We start from the raw sequence: 18,396 nt of genomic DNA on the forward strand, positions 1-18,396 counted from the left end.
CTGTAAGGTTGTAGTTAATTACAATTACATTATTCGTTTTCAGACATCAAAGCTTTTCTGTAGATAATCTCAGCCATATAAGTTTGTGGTCAAAATGGCTACTACTTGGGAGAAGGACTATTTGATGGTAAGAATTTTGCCAGGTTTTAGTCTAGTTAAGACGGAATATAGCTATTTACTTCGATCCCGTTGAGATGAGGCCTTGCCTTGGTACGTTTAACCTTAAACTTACTTTGATTCATACTTTTGACATTGTTCTTTTATGTGAAGTATGCCGCTAGATTAAATTTGAATCAAATCTATATTATTCCTAGCGTTGACTGTTACTATAACCTCTAGATATGCACTCATATTTTTTTTCTGGCTTTAGCAATTCTTTCAAAATGGGAGCGTTCCAACCTTCTCAGCAAAGAGCAACTATCCTATCCTTAGAATGAATAGACTATTAAGGACCATGGCATGTTTAGTGTGAATAGCATTATAGTTAGACTATACTAATATTAAATGTGTTATTTTTTTAGTCCATGGGTAACTCAGCACCCAAGGTGGAGAAGAAAGATGATGAAAAGAAGAAAAAGAGGGATAGTTCCAGCTCTAGCTCTTCCAGTTCTAGCAGCTCAGAGGACGAGAGAAAGTCAAGAGGCAAGGACAAGGATAAAGGAAAGAAGAAAAGGTAATGTTTGTTACGTAACTAGATAGAATGGCGACAACGAAACACAATTAATAAATAAACATAGATGTAATTGGATAAATAAACACAGAGCTGGGGGGAAACTTAACACAGATCCTTGATCTAGATTTTTTTTGATATGGCCAAAAAAAATTTAAGGCTTTTCAGACTTTTTTTATTGATTAGTGTTATTATTCTTGCTCAATTTTATTATTTTGGGGATCAGCCTTTCTTATGAGAATCTTTTACTGGTACTTATTATTTTTTATTATTCATTTTAAACATTTTAGGAAAGCAAGCAGCTCTAGCAGTTCGAGTAGCAGCTCCAGTGATTCAAGCTCCAGCAGCAGTGACTCAAGCAGATCAAGATCTAGAGGTATGCATTATTTCAGCAGTGATTATAGCAGCAGGGACTCAAGCAGATCAAGAGGTATGCATTATTTCAGCAGTTATTATAGCAGCAGCAGAGACTCAAGCAGATCAAAATCTAGAGGTATGCATTATTTCAGCAGTGATTATAGCAGCAGCAGAGACTCTAGCAGATCAAGATCTAGAGAGGTATACATTATTTCAGCAGTGATTATAGCAGCAGCAGAGTCTCAAGTAGATCAAGATCTAGAGGTATACATTATTTCAGCAGTGATTATAGCAGCAGCAGAGACTCAAGCAGATCAAGATCTAGAGGTATGCTTTATTTCAGCAGTAATTATAGCAGCAGCAGAGACTCAACCAGATCAAGATTTAGAGGTATGCATTATTTTAGCAGTGATTATAGCAGCAGCAGAGACTCGAGCAGATCAAGATCTAGAGGTATGCTTTATTTCAGCAGGGATTATAGCAGCAGCAGAGACTCAAGCAGATCAAGATCTAGAGGTATGCATTATTTCAGCAGTAATTATAGCAGCAGCAGAGACTCAAGCAGATCAAGATTTAGAGGTATGCATTATTTCAGCAGTGATTATTGGAGATCAAGATCAAGAAGTAGTCATTTTTTATTTATATAGTTTCATTAAAGCTTAGGTTATTTGTCTATTTAGCAGCGTTGTGGAGCCGTTTGATTTAGGCGGCTCCGGATTTGGTTCCGGCTCCGACCTAAAAACAAGAAAAACTCATCATAATTTTTTTGCCAAGTCTATTTATGACTATTGAAGGTTTTAAAAGTTAAATTTTTGATAAAAATGGACTTAAAAAACTTAAAACCGGAGCCAGAGCCGTTTTTTAACGAAAATAACGGCTCCGGCTCCAGCAAAAATGGCGGCTCCCGGGTCCGGCTCCACAACTCTGCTATTTAGTGTTTGAAATGCTATCTAAAGGTTATGAAAAGACCCAAGATATAATAATCTCCATCGTGTTGGTTCGTTAAAAGTGAGAGTTACACGTTTAAAATTAGACATGTTTAAATAAATTTTTTGTACTTTATTTAAATTACATTTTGCCTAATAAAAAACTACTTAGACAGGTAAATTTATTTTGTGAACTAAAACGTGTTTTTTTTTAGATAAGAAGAAATCCTCCAAGAAGAAGAAGCCAACAGACAAAAAGGACTCAGACAAACGTGATGATGACAGGAAAGTAGACAAGAAGAAAAGCTCCCCCGCAAAGAAACCAGAAAAGAAAAGGTCCCCATCCCCCGCAGCCAAAAAGAGGTCAGCCTCGCCCCCGGCAAGAAAAAGGAAGTCGGTTTCACCACCTCCTAGCAAGAAACGCTCCCCCTCAAAGTCAAGATCCCGCGAAAGAAAAAGAAAGAGTCCATCTAGGTATCTTTTTTATTTAAGTCATTGCAAATTATATGCTTTCCGCGGATTTAAAATGATAAGATTTAAACAAGCACGGAATCTTTATCCGATTTTCTTAATTTAAAGTTTTTTTTATAAACAAGATATCTATGAAACAACTGATTTAATTTGGAATTTTCGTGAACAGATCTATAGTAAAGATTTATAATATACAGATAACTACCTGCCCCCTTTATCCAAGAAACTTTTTCGTCTGCTAGCCAATTGTTTTCTGTTACTTGGCTGTGTTAATATTGGTTGATTTTCAAAAATTCAATTGAGTATCTGCACATGGTCCTTGCGGTGGGGACATACTTAACCCCTTCCCCCTCTAGTGTTCTACTCTGTTTTGTTGGATTGATTAATCATGTAATAATAGATTAAGTGACGAAGACAAAGTTTCTTTAGTTAACCTTTCCTCTATTAATCACGTAATGTACTTTAAAACTTTAGATATAATAAAACCCTCTCTTTATGTACACTGTAACCATAGAATAAGGAGGAATAGAAATGAAAACCTCAAATATTTCGGGGAATATTGAAGAAAAGTTGCGCTTGCGCAATAAAAACATAATATGAAACTTGAATGGTACACATGTCAAGTTGGGACAAAACTGAAATGATATCTTTTTAATGAAAATATATCGAAAAGTATTAGATTTTTCCTCGAACTTAATGTATCTACTGTTTAAAAATTATTTAAAGCTGGATTACAATCAAATAAACGTAAAATTAAATATTCATAATTTCATTAACTGCGCATGCTTAGAATTAAAATGCGTAAAACATTTGAGAAAGTTTACGCATTTTAAAACTAGTTTCTTCTGCTTCTTTAAATTTCTTGAAATAGCAAGAAGGAAAAAAGGGTACACAACTATATTGATTTATTTTAAATTTACGGGATATTTTATATACTTAAATAAATAAAATGAATTGATAAATATTAGCCATTTTAGGCAAAAAAACTAAAAATAGCTTAAAATAATTTTAATGTAATAATGAATTATGACGCAGCTACTCTTAAAATAAAGTATTCCACTTTACTGAGAATGTAGACTAAATTGCTCAATTGTTTAAAATTTTGCTCATACTATAAGGTTTTAATCCATTGTGAATAGGACAAATATTGCTGGACGACTGGCTATAAGGCTTTTAGTATACTGTTAAAAAAGGCATTTATTTTTCATATCATTTCTCGATAATATCTGAAATCATGTGATTTTACTACAAGCCTTGTAGCCATTTAGGGCTTTCAAAAGTTCCAATTTTATTTCAGGCTAGCCAGGCAGAATCTTCTACCTGGATTCTATTCTATACTTTATCTTCTTTGACTGTAACGTAGATGTATGTAAAAGGGGACTATCCACGAACAAGAGCACGTGATTCTAAGTACCTTCCAGCATTGACCCTGAGTATTTTTTTTCAAATATTATAGGTCACTATTAAATTATAATTGATATATTGACGAGAAAATTTATGTTTCACCACTTCAAGTGGAAGAAAAGTAAAAAAAAATGTCCAGCATTTTTAGTTAAAATTCTATCAAACGTTTTGTTGAGTTCGGGGTGTCTTTAATTGTCCATGTTGTCAAATGAGGAAATTAAAAAAAGTCAAAAGCATGTTTACTATATCTCATATGTATGTTTAAATTAATGCTAATATGGATTAATTTACAATCTATATAACACGAGTACTCACATATGCAGGGCGACCACTGCATACTATATATACTATTTATACTATATAGGATGAATTTAGATACTATATCATACTATATGACCAAAATTTACTATATATACTATATAATATTACCTTTATTTGACCATAATTTACTATATATACTATATGATATTAGATTTATATAACAAAAAATGAATATTGTCAGTTTTGTGACAACGCTTTAAGAAGCGTTTTGTCTTATTTTCACAGTTGGTTTTCTCCTATTTCTAATGAATACCCCTTCCCCCCCCCCCCCAAATAAAAAATCTCTAACAAAAAAAAATTTTGCGCGCTTCGCGCAAATTATTATTAATAAACATTTGATAAACTTTAAATTACCCCTGCCATTTTACCCCCCCTTAAAAATTTTTTACCCCCCCCCCCAAAAAAAAAAAAAAAAGCTTGGATGCCCCTGATCTGTTAGTTTTATTAATTTAAGAGGCAAGCCTAAATTTTTTAGGTACTATCGTTCATTCATTCAAGAGAATTGTAGAGTATCTGTACTACCAAGAAATCCTCTCAGCTTACTATTGCCTCTCTCATACCTAAATACATTTTTCAAATAAAAATGTTGCTTTCTAAAAATAAGTCTTTTTTGTTGTAAATTACCTATAATGTTTTTATACTGTGTTTACAGGCATTTTGATAAAAAATAAGAAGTTTATTACAAATAAGGATTAATTTAGGACCTTTTTGGAGTCGAACATAGCATTTTTTTCAAGGTGGACTTTTGTTGAGGCTTTTTGTTGACTTTTATTGGTGGTTAAAACCGGTCAAACTATGTGGTTTTAACTGCCCTGGGCTTTTCCTGCCAACCCTGCTGAATTATTTGTGATTATGATTTAAATATAAGTTATTCATAGAATTAACTTAGATGGGGAGGGGAAAGTTTTGCCACTTTCGCTTACCTCGTGATTATTAGGCTAGGTATTAATGTGAGACTATAGGTTAGGTGGGATAAAACTTAAAAGTTTTCTTTTGGGTAGTACTTCACATATATTTAATCATTTTTTGGATAGGTCTCCAGGTTCAGGTGCTGCAGGCTGGAAGGTGGTTTCTGGACAGGTAAAAAAAATTTAAATTTTTGTTTGAAGATTTAGAGATAAACTTATAAAACAAAATATGCATCTTTTAGGATGTTATTAACATATCAGAAGAAAAAACTGAAAATTAGCCTCCAGGGTCAAGTCCTGCAGGCATCCAGGTTCACTCTGGACAGTTAAAAAATCAAATTTCGTATTTTAAGAGTTGAAGGTCAATTTTTAAAACAGAATATGTATTTTTTTATCATATTAACATATCTGAAGAAAATATATAAATTGGCCCCCCAGTTCAGGTCCTGCAGGTCTCCAGGTCCACTCTGGACAGGTAAACAATCAAATTTCTTATATGAAGAGTTAGAGGTCAATTGATATAACAGAATATGCATTTATTTGGATAATATAACATACAGTATGACCCTCGAAAAAGTATTTTTAAGCATCTGCAGCCCTTATTTCTCAATGAATTATTAAAAAATGCATATGTCCTTGTTCTCTATAGTATTCCACGTAAGTAGATATAAAAATATTTTTTTTACCTCCATTAACACCGGAGATTTTTAGTGCTGAAGTTTTGAAAAAGTGACTGAGGAAAAAGTAACTTTTAACATGAAACGACTTTTTTAGCAAAATTAAGCTAGAAATCCTTTTATTTTTGTTACTAGCAGAAACTTTATACAAAAATGAAATAAAAAATTTAGTTTTTGAGTAAAAAGCATTTTTTTACACATATTTTTTAAGTCTTTTTAGTTTAATGATATTTTGAAAAACTTACTTATTAGGCAAAATTGTTTAAGATTAAAAAACCAAATAAATCTCTATGATTATAGCAGGAAAATTATTTTTGTTTCACAATCCTAACTTTAATATCAAAAAAGTTATAAAGAAAATAAAAATAAACATAATGACTTTTTAGTCTAAAAAGCTTAATTTACCCCCTATTAAATAATTGAGATGTCAGAAAAGTAGGCGGAGCAACTGTCATAATTAATCCTTTTCTATAAATAAGGGTTAATAAATAACCTAAAATTTGCAAATAATCAATTCATTCAGTAGTATTTTTTGCCATTAAAAATTTATATTTTTTTATGGAATAAAAAAGAAATATTTAGTTAACTTGTTTTTCTTTGTGTCTCATTATTCAGTTGCCAGAAAAACAAAATATAACCATCCAAAAAATAAGAGAAACAAAAAAAAATTGTTTTTCTCAGTCACTTTTTCAAAACTTTAGCTCTAAAAATCTCCGGTGTTAATGGAGGTAAAAAAAATATTTTTATATCTACTTACGTGGAATACTATGGAGAACAAGGACATATGCATTTTTTAATAATTCATTGAGAAATAAGGGCTGCAGATGCTTAAAAATACTTTTTCGAGGGTCATGCTGTATTATTATATAAACATGATATTTTATCTGTCCTGAGTCCACGTGGAGGCCTGCAGCACCAAAACCTGGAGGTCGATTGTCATTTTTTCTTTAAAACACATAATTAGAATCTAAAAAATATGCTCATGTTGTTTAATAAACTAACCTTTAACTCCTTAAATTTCAAATTTGATTTTATACCTGTCCTGAGTCCACCTGAAGGCCTGCAGCACCTTAACCTGGAGGCTAATTTTATTTTTTCCTTTAAATATATAAATAACATCCAAATATAAGCTCATTTTGTTTAACAAATATACCATTAACTGTTCAAATAAGAAGTTTTATTTTTACCTGCTCAGAGTCCACCTGAGGGTCTCCAGCACCTGAACCTGGAGGCTAAATGTCATTTTTTCTTCAAATGTGTAAAAAATATCCAAAATGATGCATACTTTGTTTTATAAGTTGACCTCTAACTCTTCAACAAGAAATTTGAATTTTACCTGTCCAGAGTAGACCTGGAGGCCTGAGGACCAGAACTTGGATTCTGATTTAAATTTTTTCTTTATATATGTTAAAGACATCCAAAAAGATACATATTTTGTTTAATATGTTGATCTCTAACTCTTCAAACAGAAGTTTTATTTTTTTTTACTTGTCCAGAAACCACCTTCCAGCTAGCCTTCAGCACCTGAACCTGGAGACCAATCCAAAAAATGAATAAATATACGTGAAATACAACCCAAAAGTAATCTTTTATCCCAAATGACCTATAGTCTCACATTAATACCTAGCCTAATAATCACAGAGTAAGCGAAAGTGGCAAAACTCCCCCCCCCCCCCCCCCCCCCGTTATATGTGAAAATAATTTGATAACAGCTTTGCCTTGAGTTATTATTGCTGATTTATATACTATGTATTACTAAACAAATCAAAGTCCTATACTATATCATACTATATGAGTAAGAAAAAATATACTATATATACTATATAGATTTTAAAAATATACTATAAAAATACTATATTTATTTGGTTTTGGAGTGGTCGCCCTGCATATGTATCATCAAATATCCATTTTATTAAAAGATTTAGCTTCATAAAAGTTTTCAAAATCAATTAAAATACCTAAAAAAACATGGTCAACATAAAATTTCTCGTCATTACAATAATGATGTATGGTGACCTATTATATTCTGAAAGAAAATACTTAGGATCAATGCTGGAAGGCACTTAGAATCATGTGCTCTCGTTCATGGATAATCCCCTTTACACGATTATAAAAGATAAAAGGTTGAAAAAGAAAAGAGTTTGAATGCATTTGACATGTTTTGGTGTTTATGATATCTTATTGTATTTAACCAGGGATATAGGGATAGAACATTTGATGATAATCATTGCCTTAGCTATTTAGTTTGAAATATTGCTTAAAACTGATAGGTACTTTTAACTTGACATAAAAAAAATATTTTTTTTCCTGGCATGTTGCCATTCCTGGCTTGAAATGTTTGCATTGTATTTATTTTGGGGTTTGTTAAACACGTTTATTGTAGTTATGAAACTAATAAAAAGAAAATATTTGTATAGGGAATCTTCATATGATAATACATTTATCTATCTTGAATAGCAGTCGAGATAATTATACCCGCAACCCCCCCCCCCCCTCTATGTTACGGACGGACGGACAGGCTACGAGTAGATTCGCTGCCACAGATTTATGTTAGAAGTGTACCTACATTCTTATTATAATTCTTCATAACTTCACCTTTCATGTTTTAATTTTTAGATCCGCATCACGCGGCCGCAAGAAGGCCGCCACTTCCCCCGCTGGCGGCCGCAGAGGTCGCTCCGGCACCCCACAACCAACAAAGATTCATATTGGTCGTCTGACCAGAAATGTACTAAAGGTAGATATTAATATTTTATGAATACATACAGAGCTGGATCTTTAAATAATTTTAGCGGTGAGCCAGATCGGGGTGAACCGAATTTCAGCCAATCACAGCGCGGAATTTTATGAAATGCTGTGCTCTCATTGGTGGAAAGTTGGCTCACCCCGATCTGGCTCACCACTAAAATGAATTAAAGATCCAGCACAGTTAGACAAAGTTTTTATTTAATAAGTGAAAGCTTAATTTTTATATGTTTTCTACTACTCTTAAATAGCAACCTAGACGCATCACGTTTTAACATTAGCGTAGAATGTTGACGGACGTACGTACCATTTGAAATTTCTCTCATCTCTGATAATTCAAAGAATAATTCTTTTTATGTTTGTTATGAATATATGCGTATATATTAATGGATAATTTGCAAGTATGGCTTTGAAACCGATTAATGTCCTCTGGATAAGAACTGGTTCTTAGCCATAAAAAAAAATCATGTATCGTATCGTATTGTGGATTATTTTCTACGAAAATTAAAATAAAAAACTTAATATTTACACCAGATCTGTTATCCTGGGCCTTAATCCCACAAGTTTTCATTTTAATATCCGCGGAAAGCTGTTTATAATACGATGCGATAAATAACTATTAAATCTTAGGAACATTTGGATGAAATTTTCTCAACCTTTGGAAAGATAAAAGACATTGATTTTGGAAATGACAAGGGCAAACCATGGATTAATAAAGGTAAAATTTTTCATATTTTTCTATATTACAAAGTAGAATGATGTCTGTCTGTCTGTCCGTCCGTCCGTCCCTTAAAGGAAGCCTGCAAGAAATACCACGCTTTAACTGCTGAAAGACTGCCACAAGTAGACCAAATACCCCAAATTTGAAGCCTTCAGCTTCTATAACAAAAAAGTTCTAGGCATTTTAAAATGACATTTTGTGTACAATGAAAATTTTGAAAGAATTGCAATGCTCATGTTGAAAACTTTGAAATTAAACTACGTGGCCTAGAAACAAAATTATAAGCTTATTTTTGTCATAAATATAGGTTTCCAGTAACTAATTATATTTTTACAATAAAAATACCCATTTTTATAGTAAAAATCATTAAAAAAAATTAAGTTTTACTTGCGTGGTACCGAATGTACTGTAGCCAATCAGAAGGCTGAATCAGCTTAACAACCAATCACAGCTAAGCTTGTATTAGTTTACCCCTTTGTTTCCGCTATGATTTTCGTTTAAAAATGCAATTTAAATCGAATTTTTTTCATAGATTTTGACTATGAAATGTGGTGTTTTTATTGTAAAAATGTAATCAGTTACAGGCAATCTAAGTTTCTGACAAAGATAAAGTTATAATTTTGTGTCTAGGCGACGTAATTTAATATTGTTTTTTCTTTTATGAGCATTAGAAATCTTTCAAAAATTCCATTGTACATAAAATACAATTTTGAAATGCCTAGAACTTTTTTGTTATTGAAGCTGAAGGCTTTAAATTTGGGGTATTGGGTCTTCTTGTGGCAGTCTTTCAGCAGTTAACGCGTGATATTTCTTGCAGGCGTCCTTTAAGATCTCGGTAACCACTAAACCGATCGGATTCTACTCTTCATGGAATATACCTACTGGTCCTGTGGTGGTTTTAGGTTTATTTCTTGGGGGGGGGGGGGGGGGGTATTTTTACAACAAACGCTTTGCAAAGTCAAGATAATTCCAATTTAAGACCTGAGCTGTTGATTATACATGAAATTGTTAAATTCTAGGATGTTACCTACCTAATATACTCAAAACCTAGTTTTACGGGATCTCTGAATAGTTCGAATCCCTTTTAATCAGGATGTGGGAGCCGTATAATTTTGATACGGCTCCGGATCCGGCTCCTACCTTAAAATTAATATATCAATTTTTTTCATAATTGAATTTGATAAAATAAAATAAATAATATAAAATATTTTGCTTTTATTTGATTAAAGCTATATAAAAGTAGAAGGATGTGTGTCTATTTGTTAAGTAACAATAGTTTTGTTAGTTTATTATACGGAAATAGACCGTTGCCTTATTATAATATTACTTTTAAAAATCATTTTTAGCTAATCCGGAGCCGTTTTTAACGAAAAATACGGCTCCAGATCCGGCTCCGGCTCCACCAAAAATGTTGCCGGCTCCGGCTCCGAAACACTGCTTTTAATCATCAACATCAACATCAACATCAAATATTTATTTCAGTCAACATATTAAAATACAGTGATAATGACAGATTAAGAATATTTACATATAGCATAAGTTTATATAAATCATTGATACTAAATAATAAACATAAGAATATGTTGCTAGAGGCAGGATCTAACGCAAACATAGAGTGCAAGCTAAAGTTATAAAGTCAACAATTTTTAATTAGTAACCCTAGGAACATGCGGTGAAAGGATCAAGCCTTATACAAAAAACTAAATATAAAATATACAGATGTACTTAAGTGAATGGAAAAATTAAAAATTTAGTGCTTTTTTTTATAAAACTCAGGAGCAAAAGAATAAGGTTTAAGGTTAAATGTTAAAAAGTTTTAAAGATTACAACAAAGCATAAAAAAGAAGTTGACGGCGATGTAGTACGTTTAAGACCTAGCAAATTTTGCTTTCTAATTAAAACAATTTTGATCACAGAATAATAAAATGACAAGAAATAAGTTAAGGTAATATTCTAACCAATAAGTTTAAATTGCATTTAAATGGCAAATATGACAAAGAAGTCTGTTGCAGTTTGTTTCAATATTTTCAATCAATGTTTTTTTCAAGTGTTTTTTAAATAAATTATAATTTGGCCTATTTTTTAGATCTTTTAAAATTTCTTCATATTTATTCCATGTTTTTGGTAAAGAAATAAAAGGCAATCTAGAAATTAGTGCAAGTCTGGAAAATGGTATAGCAAAGTCAGCATGAGTTCTTAAAGCATAAGGAATATTTCTATCTTGATTCAAAGTCCAATAATTGCTTATTCTAAATGATTTAGGCTGCAAATCCTTTATATAGAGATACATAAAATTTAATTTAAAATAATCCACAAGTGCTGGAAATGGCAAAATACCCAACTTTTTAAATAAGATTCCTGTGTGAGAATTATATTTGGCATTAGAAATACATCGAATAGCTTTCTTTTGTTGCTTAAAGATGTCATTAATAAGGCTATCATATGTTGAAGAATATGCTATAATTCCATAGATTAAGTGACAATGAAAAGTTGAATAATATAAGGATCGCATTGCTTCAGGATATAATATTTTTTGACATCTGCGTAAAACAAACAATGATTTTGAAAGTTTTGCATTTAATTGTTTAATATGGTACCTAAAATTGAGGGCTGGATCAAAATAAACCCCTAGAAATTTTATAGCAGGTATTTCTGATTCATGGTTGACAAATTCTAATTTTCTAATGAGTTGATCATTAGGGGAAGGGCAGTCAATATTATTTTCATTAATGTAGATATTTATTTCATTCCATGGAATTAGATGAGGGGAGGGATGAAAAATAGTAAACTTAGTTTTTAAAGGATGTAGAGACATTTTGTTAGTGCGAAACCAAGTAGAGACTTTTTGCAACTCTGAATTTACAAATGTGACCAAATCTGCTAAATTCGGCCCAGAGGCAAGAAGGGTAGTGTCATCACAAAAAAGTAAAGAATTTAATAAAGTGGACTTTGGTAAATCATTTATGAAAATTATAAACAAAATTGGGCCAAGTATCGATCCTTGTGGTAAACCTAGAGTAATTTCACTTAGTGTTGAACTTATTGAATCAATACAAACAAATTGTTGTCTATCTGTCAAATAGTTTCTAAACCAATTTAGAGTGGACCCCCTAATTCCTATCTTTTCCAATTTTTTACACATTATGTCTACAGGAACCATATCAAAGGCTTTGGTTAGGTCGCAAAAAATACCAATTGTATATTCATTATTATAGTGATGTACTTTCTATTGAATAAGATTTTTAAAAACATATTAACGTAAATACAGCAGCAGACAACAATAACTAAATCTTCAAAATGTTTTTGTACATTTATATTTGCATAAATGTTCTTATTTTTTATTAATTATTTACTTATTGCATTCTAACCAGGACAATTCTGTTCTTAAGGCTCTGAAATGACATCCTCCTGATTGATCTGAAGGCATTTTTTTTTGCAGGCATTGAAAATAAGCTTATGATTAGAATATTTGAAGCCAAAACACGCGCCATATTATGCATTTTTGAAAGTCTTAATGAAGGAATTCGTCAAAAAACCTATTTAACGATCTTTTCCATAAAAACGGTTTAGTCTAGACCGTCTAGGTCAATGGATTTCAATTTATAAAATAATATTGCCACAAAAATATTTTGAAACATAACAAACCAACATTTAGGACAATCCGAATCCTTAATCCGCAACCCGTCCAATTTTTGGACAATTTTTGAACCCAGAATCCGAATCCGCAATTAAAATAACGGATTTGGATTGCTAATTTTTATGACTTTTGTAGCACTTAATTTTTTTTATTTAAAATGTGACCGACAAAAACAAAAAAAGTATTTTATTGTTTCTTAACTTCAAGTAAAATGGTGGGTAGCATCCCAGTAGCTTTTCCTGCTTAGATTAGGATAGGTTAAGTGAGGGTTAGAAAATGTCCGCTGTAGGGGCTAGAATTTTTTTATTATTAAAAGACCTTTTAAAATATTTCTAGAATCCGGAATCAGAAAATCAGCAATCTGCAAAAAAATTAAGAATCCACAATCCACGGAGAAATCCACTTTATTTTTTGTCGGATTTTTGTAAGAATTCGAATTTGACCCAAAAATTCGGCGGATTGCCAACCCTAAACATAATATTTCTACTTCAGGATTTGCATACATTGAATACCACACCCCAGAGGACGCTCAGAATGCTATGAAACACATGGATGGTGGACAGATTGATGGACAGGTAAATATTTATACAAAAAGTTTGGAGCGAAAGGACACTAATATTAATTACCTACTAATAACAGGGTTGGTAAAAACCCGGTTTTTTTTAAATAACCCAACCCATTGGATTTTATTAATAAAACCCTAAAACCCGGGTTTTATTAATGAAATCCGGTTTTTTTTTGGGGTTTTTATTGTTTTCTAATGATTATTACCTGGAAATTTTAAGATATAAGGTTAAATCATTTTTATAAAGTAACAGGATGTTTGTCTGTACCATAGGATCTCGCTAACCGCTGAATCGGTATGAATCTCCTGTACAGAGTAGCTTTTCAAAGGTCCAGGGAAGGTTTATTCCAATTTTTGGGGAGGGCACCACAAATCTCCTAAGAGAAATCCGGTTTTTTGTTTTTTTTTGGGGGGGGGTTTTGAGTTAAAAAACCCAATAAACCCAACTTGGGTTTTTTACTTGGGTTTATTATGCCAACCCTGACTAATAACCCCCAGTAAAAGGAAAGGGGGGGGGGGTAATGCAACCATCTCGTAATCAATGGTTAAATGGCACTAAGAATTTGAAATTCGAATTGAAATTTTTCATGAGTAATCCTTGGTAGGTCTATTTTCCCTAAATCGAACAAAAAGTTGGAAAAATAAAGGCTGGCGACTTAACCGTTTAGCCGTTTTTTGCTTATTTTCAGGGCAAATTCATAAATAATTACGTAGGAATCAACATTTTTCACAAAATGGCCACAACCCTTGCCATTTACAATTTGTTCCTTTTGAGCAACTTAAAAGTAATAATCCTTGGATAAGATTAGCACGAGAAAAATTTTATATTAGAAAATTTGAACCATTGTTAAATCGTAGAACTTGATTCAAAATGCAGTTGCAATTGTTTTTAAAAAATGTTTTTTTTTCCAAACTATATACCCTTCCCTTTCTCTCTCTTATAACACAGCCAGTTTGACCGCTTCTCCGCTTAAAGTAAAGATCTAAACAGTAGCTGTGAATTTAAAATTTTATTTTTTATGATATATTTTAACATTTTGACTTTTTTTGTATAATTCTTAATGCTTTTTTTTCATTTATTTATGTTGGTTGTTTTCTATTACAGATGCGATTGATAATGAAGATTTTTTTCTTTGAAATATATTTCGTTATGAAGCAGCAGTAGTTACTAACTTATAAATGTTATGGTTGAGATAGATTTATAACTGTTAAAAGTGTCAACATTTTAAAACATAGTTTTGTTTAATTCATGTTAAATGATAGCAATAACCATTTTTTAAATTTCTCGTCTACTGGCTAGAACCGTTTGATAAGGTTTTTGAGCGACAAAAAGTATTATGTGGAGATAGGTTTCGTGACTAATTTGCTCTTAATTTGTCAAAAAATGGCAAAACGGCTGATCCGCCAGCCGTTAGCCGTTACTTTTCCAACTTTTTGTTCGATTTAGGGAAAATAGACCTACCAAGGATTATTCATGCAAAAATTTCAGATCGAAATTCGAATTCTAAGTGCCATTTAATCATTGATTTCGAGATGGTTGCATTAACCCCTCCCCCCCTTAATCTACTTCATTTATGATTTTTTTGTTTGCACTAGACTATAGCTTTGTGATTTTGTTGTTTCCGTCGTCCCTTTTTTCCTAAAAATATTTAAAATAATAAAATCTCAATTTTAATTATCATATGAACATATTTTTAATTAAATAACACATTTTGAGGAAAAAGTGAAAACAACAAATAATTTATTGCATCTATATTCTTAAGGAAATTACTGCTGCCCCAGTGCTACTACCTCGCAATCCCCCACCCCGCAGAGGAGGCTCACCCAAGCGCCGTTCACCCGACCGCCGCCGCCGTTCTCCAAGCCCTCGCGTTGGCCGCAGGCGCAGTCCGTCTCCAGCCCGTCGCCGCAGGTCTCCGAGTCCTCGCGGAGGCGGCCGGGGTGGACGCCGCTCGCCCAGCCCAAGAAGGCGCAGCCCTCCGCGTCGTAGGAGCCGTTCCGGCGGACGGAAGAGTCGCAGTCGCAGTGGAGGACGCCGCAGGTCTCCACCTCGCAAGCGCAGCCGCAGCCCGGCCAGACGCAGGCGTTATTCTACATCTTCAAGCAGCAGTGACAGTGATTAATCCATTGGTCAGCGAAAATGCGGGAATTAAAACAACAAAATCCACCAAAATGAGATTTTTGGATGATCATGTTTGATAAAAGAAAGCATTACTATACATTTCTTGTTTATTATGTTTCTAAACGTTTGATAACTCTTATGTTCATACAGCACTTAAGAATAAATAATATTTTGTAATTTTCATTTCACACAGTTATTTTATTATTAAAAAAAACTTATACTTATCAATTAAAGTTGAATTTTCTCATAATAAAAAGAAAGGGGCCACAATGGGATTAGACAGATTAGCATTTATACAATTTTGATAAACTTTCTATAGAAATATGCTGTAACCACAACTCTGTTTATCAAATGTCAAACAGTGCTTATTAAAAAGTTCTTTGAAATTAATTTTCTTTTTGGGAAGAACTCATTTGAGTTGTGGCTTCTGATGTGAATTTCTTTATAAATGTTTAATTTTCAGTTTTTCTTTGTTAATATTAACTTATGTTATTAAATGGGACAAATATATGGCACTAAAAGAAAATTATTTGTCTCTTTTTTTCAAAAGTTGAGTAATACTATTTATACATAAATCATATATGTCCCTAATTTTTCTGTTTATAACAACTTTTCAATTTTGATACATTATATCATTTAATAATTAGTTTTGAAGTACAGTTTGATATTGTGTATTTTTTTGCAGATAGTGTATTATGCCGTCGTTAATATGTGCGATATCCAGCGAGGTGCCAGAGGTACCCGTGGTCTCGCCTGTGTCAGGTAAACATTTCATCTTAATAGCGTAACTGTGAAAGTGGTGAAACACGTAGCGTATTCGCTTTTCTACCCCTCAGTTATCTGATTTAGATAGTTAGAAGTATAAAAAATGACTTGGCCCTAAACAGGCTTTTTTTTTGGTACCATACACAGTTAGGACTACCAGACTAAGGTCGTGCAATTTAAGGGTTGGTTTGGTTAAGCTGATTAAGCAGCTAATGTATTTTATTAGTATGTATAAGATTAAGCAAATATTAACCTATTTTAAAACATCTTTATGCAGAATATTTTTAAATTTATTAGGTGCCCTTTGTCATTGATTACATTTGTACAAACCTAATAGCTTATCTTAAATGTATGAAGTATTGCTTTAAATTACTTTAGGTATATTATTTCCTTTTACAGGCCAAGTATATGAGAAGCGCCTGATAGAGAAATACATCCAGGAGAATGGTACTGACCCAATATCCAAGGAGCCTTTGAGTGTCGACCAGTTGGTCGAAGTAAAGGCGTCGCCACTGGTGAAGCCCAAGCCACCCAGTGCTACAAGTATTCCGGCTATTCTTAAGTCATTGCAGGTATTGTCAAAAAATCAAAGACATACTAATACTTGATTCGATATTTAGCAAGGCTGATAACATGCATTGCATACGTATCGCAGTACAGTAATTTTAAACTATAATATTGTTTTACCAAAAACAGGCAAATCCCCTCCACCCTTATTTTGAAATAAATTGAAAATTGAGGGTGAGTGGTATTTTTTTCTTTATACCTAAACAGTAAACACTGCTTGGAGCTCCTAACCTGCGGGGCTACCTTGGGAACAAAATAACCTAACTACAAAAAAGAAAAGTTACCCACAAACCCTTGATCTTTCTTTATTTTGAAAAGAGCAGGTGCTTTGCTCGATTAGACTGTTAGACATTAAGGAAACAGACATATTTTTTATAGCAGACAAAGTCTTAAAACATTATTTTTATCTTTGATTGTTCTAGGATGAATGGGACGCAGTTATGTTGCACAGTTTCACCCTTCGCCAACAGTTACAGACTGCGCGTCAGGAGCTCTCCCATGCTCTGTACCAGCATGATGCTGCCTGTAGAGTTATTGCTAGGTAAGTACATGGTTAGTAGTAAGTCAGGAGCCCTCCCATGCTCTGTACCAGGATGATGCTGCCTGTAGAGTTATAGCTAGGTAAGTATATGGTTAGTAGTAAGTCAGGAGCTCTCCCATGCTCTGTACCAGGATGATGCTGCCTGTAGAGTTATAGCTAGGTAAGTATATGGTTAGTAGTAAGTCAGGAGCTCTCCCATGCTCTGTACCAGGATGATGCTGCCTGTAGAGTTATAGCTAGGTAAGTATATGGTTAGTAGTAAGTCAGGAGCTCTCCCATGCTCTGTACCAGGATGATGCTGCCTGTAGAGTTATAGCTAGGTAAGTATATGGTTAGTAGTAAGTCAGGAGCTCTCCCATGCTCTGTACCAGGATGATGCTGCCTGTAGAGTTATAGCTAGGTAAGTATATGGTTAGTAGTAAGTCAGGAGCTCTCCCATGCTCTGTGCCAGCATGATGCTGCCTGTAGAGTTATAGCTAGGTAAGTACATGGTTAGTAGTAAGTCAGGAGCCCTCCCATGCTCTGTACCAGGATGATGCTGCCTGTAGAGTTATAGCTAGGTAAGTATATGGTTAGTAGTAAGTCAGGAGCTCTCCCATGCTCTGTGCCAGCATGATGCTGCCTGCAGAGTTATAGCTAGGTAAGTACATGGTTAGTAGTAAGTCAGGAGCTCTCCCATGCTCTGTGCCAGCATGATGCTGCCTGTAGAGTTATAGCTAGGTAAGTACATGGTTAGTAGTAAGTCAGGAGCCCTCCCATGCTCTGTACCAGGATGATGCTGCCTGCAGAGTTATAGCTAGGTAAGTATATGGTTAGTAGTAAGTCAGGAGCTCTCCCATGCTCTGTACCAGCATGATGCTGCCTGTAGAGTTATAGCTAGGTAAGTATATGGTTAGTAGTAAGTCAGGAGCTCTCACATGCTCTGTACCAGCATGATGCTGCCTGTAGAGTTATAGCTAGGTAAGTACATGGTTAGTAGTAAGTCAGGAGCTCTCCCAT

The 18,396-nt window shown here is 33.3% G+C and overlaps 2 protein-coding genes across 2 annotated transcripts in view; both read left to right on the forward strand.

Annotated features, from left to right (window-relative positions):
• On the forward strand, positions 1–16,210 carry LOC145324709 (uncharacterized). The gene is made up of 8 exons (XM_080167305.1): positions 1–127; positions 522–673; positions 961–1,046; positions 2,169–2,427; positions 8,351–8,471; positions 9,110–9,197; positions 13,330–13,412; positions 15,166–16,210. The coding sequence occupies exons 1-8, from the start codon at positions 95–97 to the stop codon at positions 15,523–15,525; spliced, it is 1,182 nt and encodes a 393-aa protein (XP_080023431.1). The 5' UTR covers positions 1–94; the 3' UTR covers positions 15,526–16,210.
• Positions 16,171–18,396, forward strand: part of Prp19 (pre-mRNA processing factor 19) — a 21,266-nt gene continuing 19,040 nt past the window's right edge. The window contains exons 1-3 of the mRNA XM_080167298.1: positions 16,171–16,286; positions 16,689–16,861; positions 17,279–17,397. Coding sequence (XP_080023424.1) covers positions 16,220–16,286; positions 16,689–16,861; positions 17,279–17,397 — 359 coding nt within the window. The 5' untranslated portion in view covers positions 16,171–16,219. The remainder of the gene's footprint in view (positions 16,287–16,688; positions 16,862–17,278; positions 17,398–18,396) is intronic.

The sequence above is a fragment of the Acartia tonsa genome, chromosome 7 (assembly GCF_053477335.1).
Source record: "Acartia tonsa isolate MP-2025a chromosome 7, ASM5347733v1, whole genome shotgun sequence".
Classification (NCBI taxonomy): Eukaryota; Metazoa; Arthropoda; class Copepoda; order Calanoida; family Acartiidae; genus Acartia; species Acartia tonsa.

Bases quoted from the DNA above. Each gene is read 5' to 3' on its own strand.
- LOC145324709 (XM_080167305.1), top strand. From the start codon at position 95: ATGGCTACTACTTGGGAGAAGGACTATTTGATG. The intron at 2,428-8,350 runs GTATCTTTTTTA...TTTAATTTTTAG, and splicing joins AAAAGAAAGAGTCCATCTAG to ATCCGCATCACGCGGCCGCA. The intron at 13,413-15,165 runs GTAAATATTTAT...TATATTCTTAAG, and splicing joins GTGGACAGATTGATGGACAG to GAAATTACTGCTGCCCCAGT.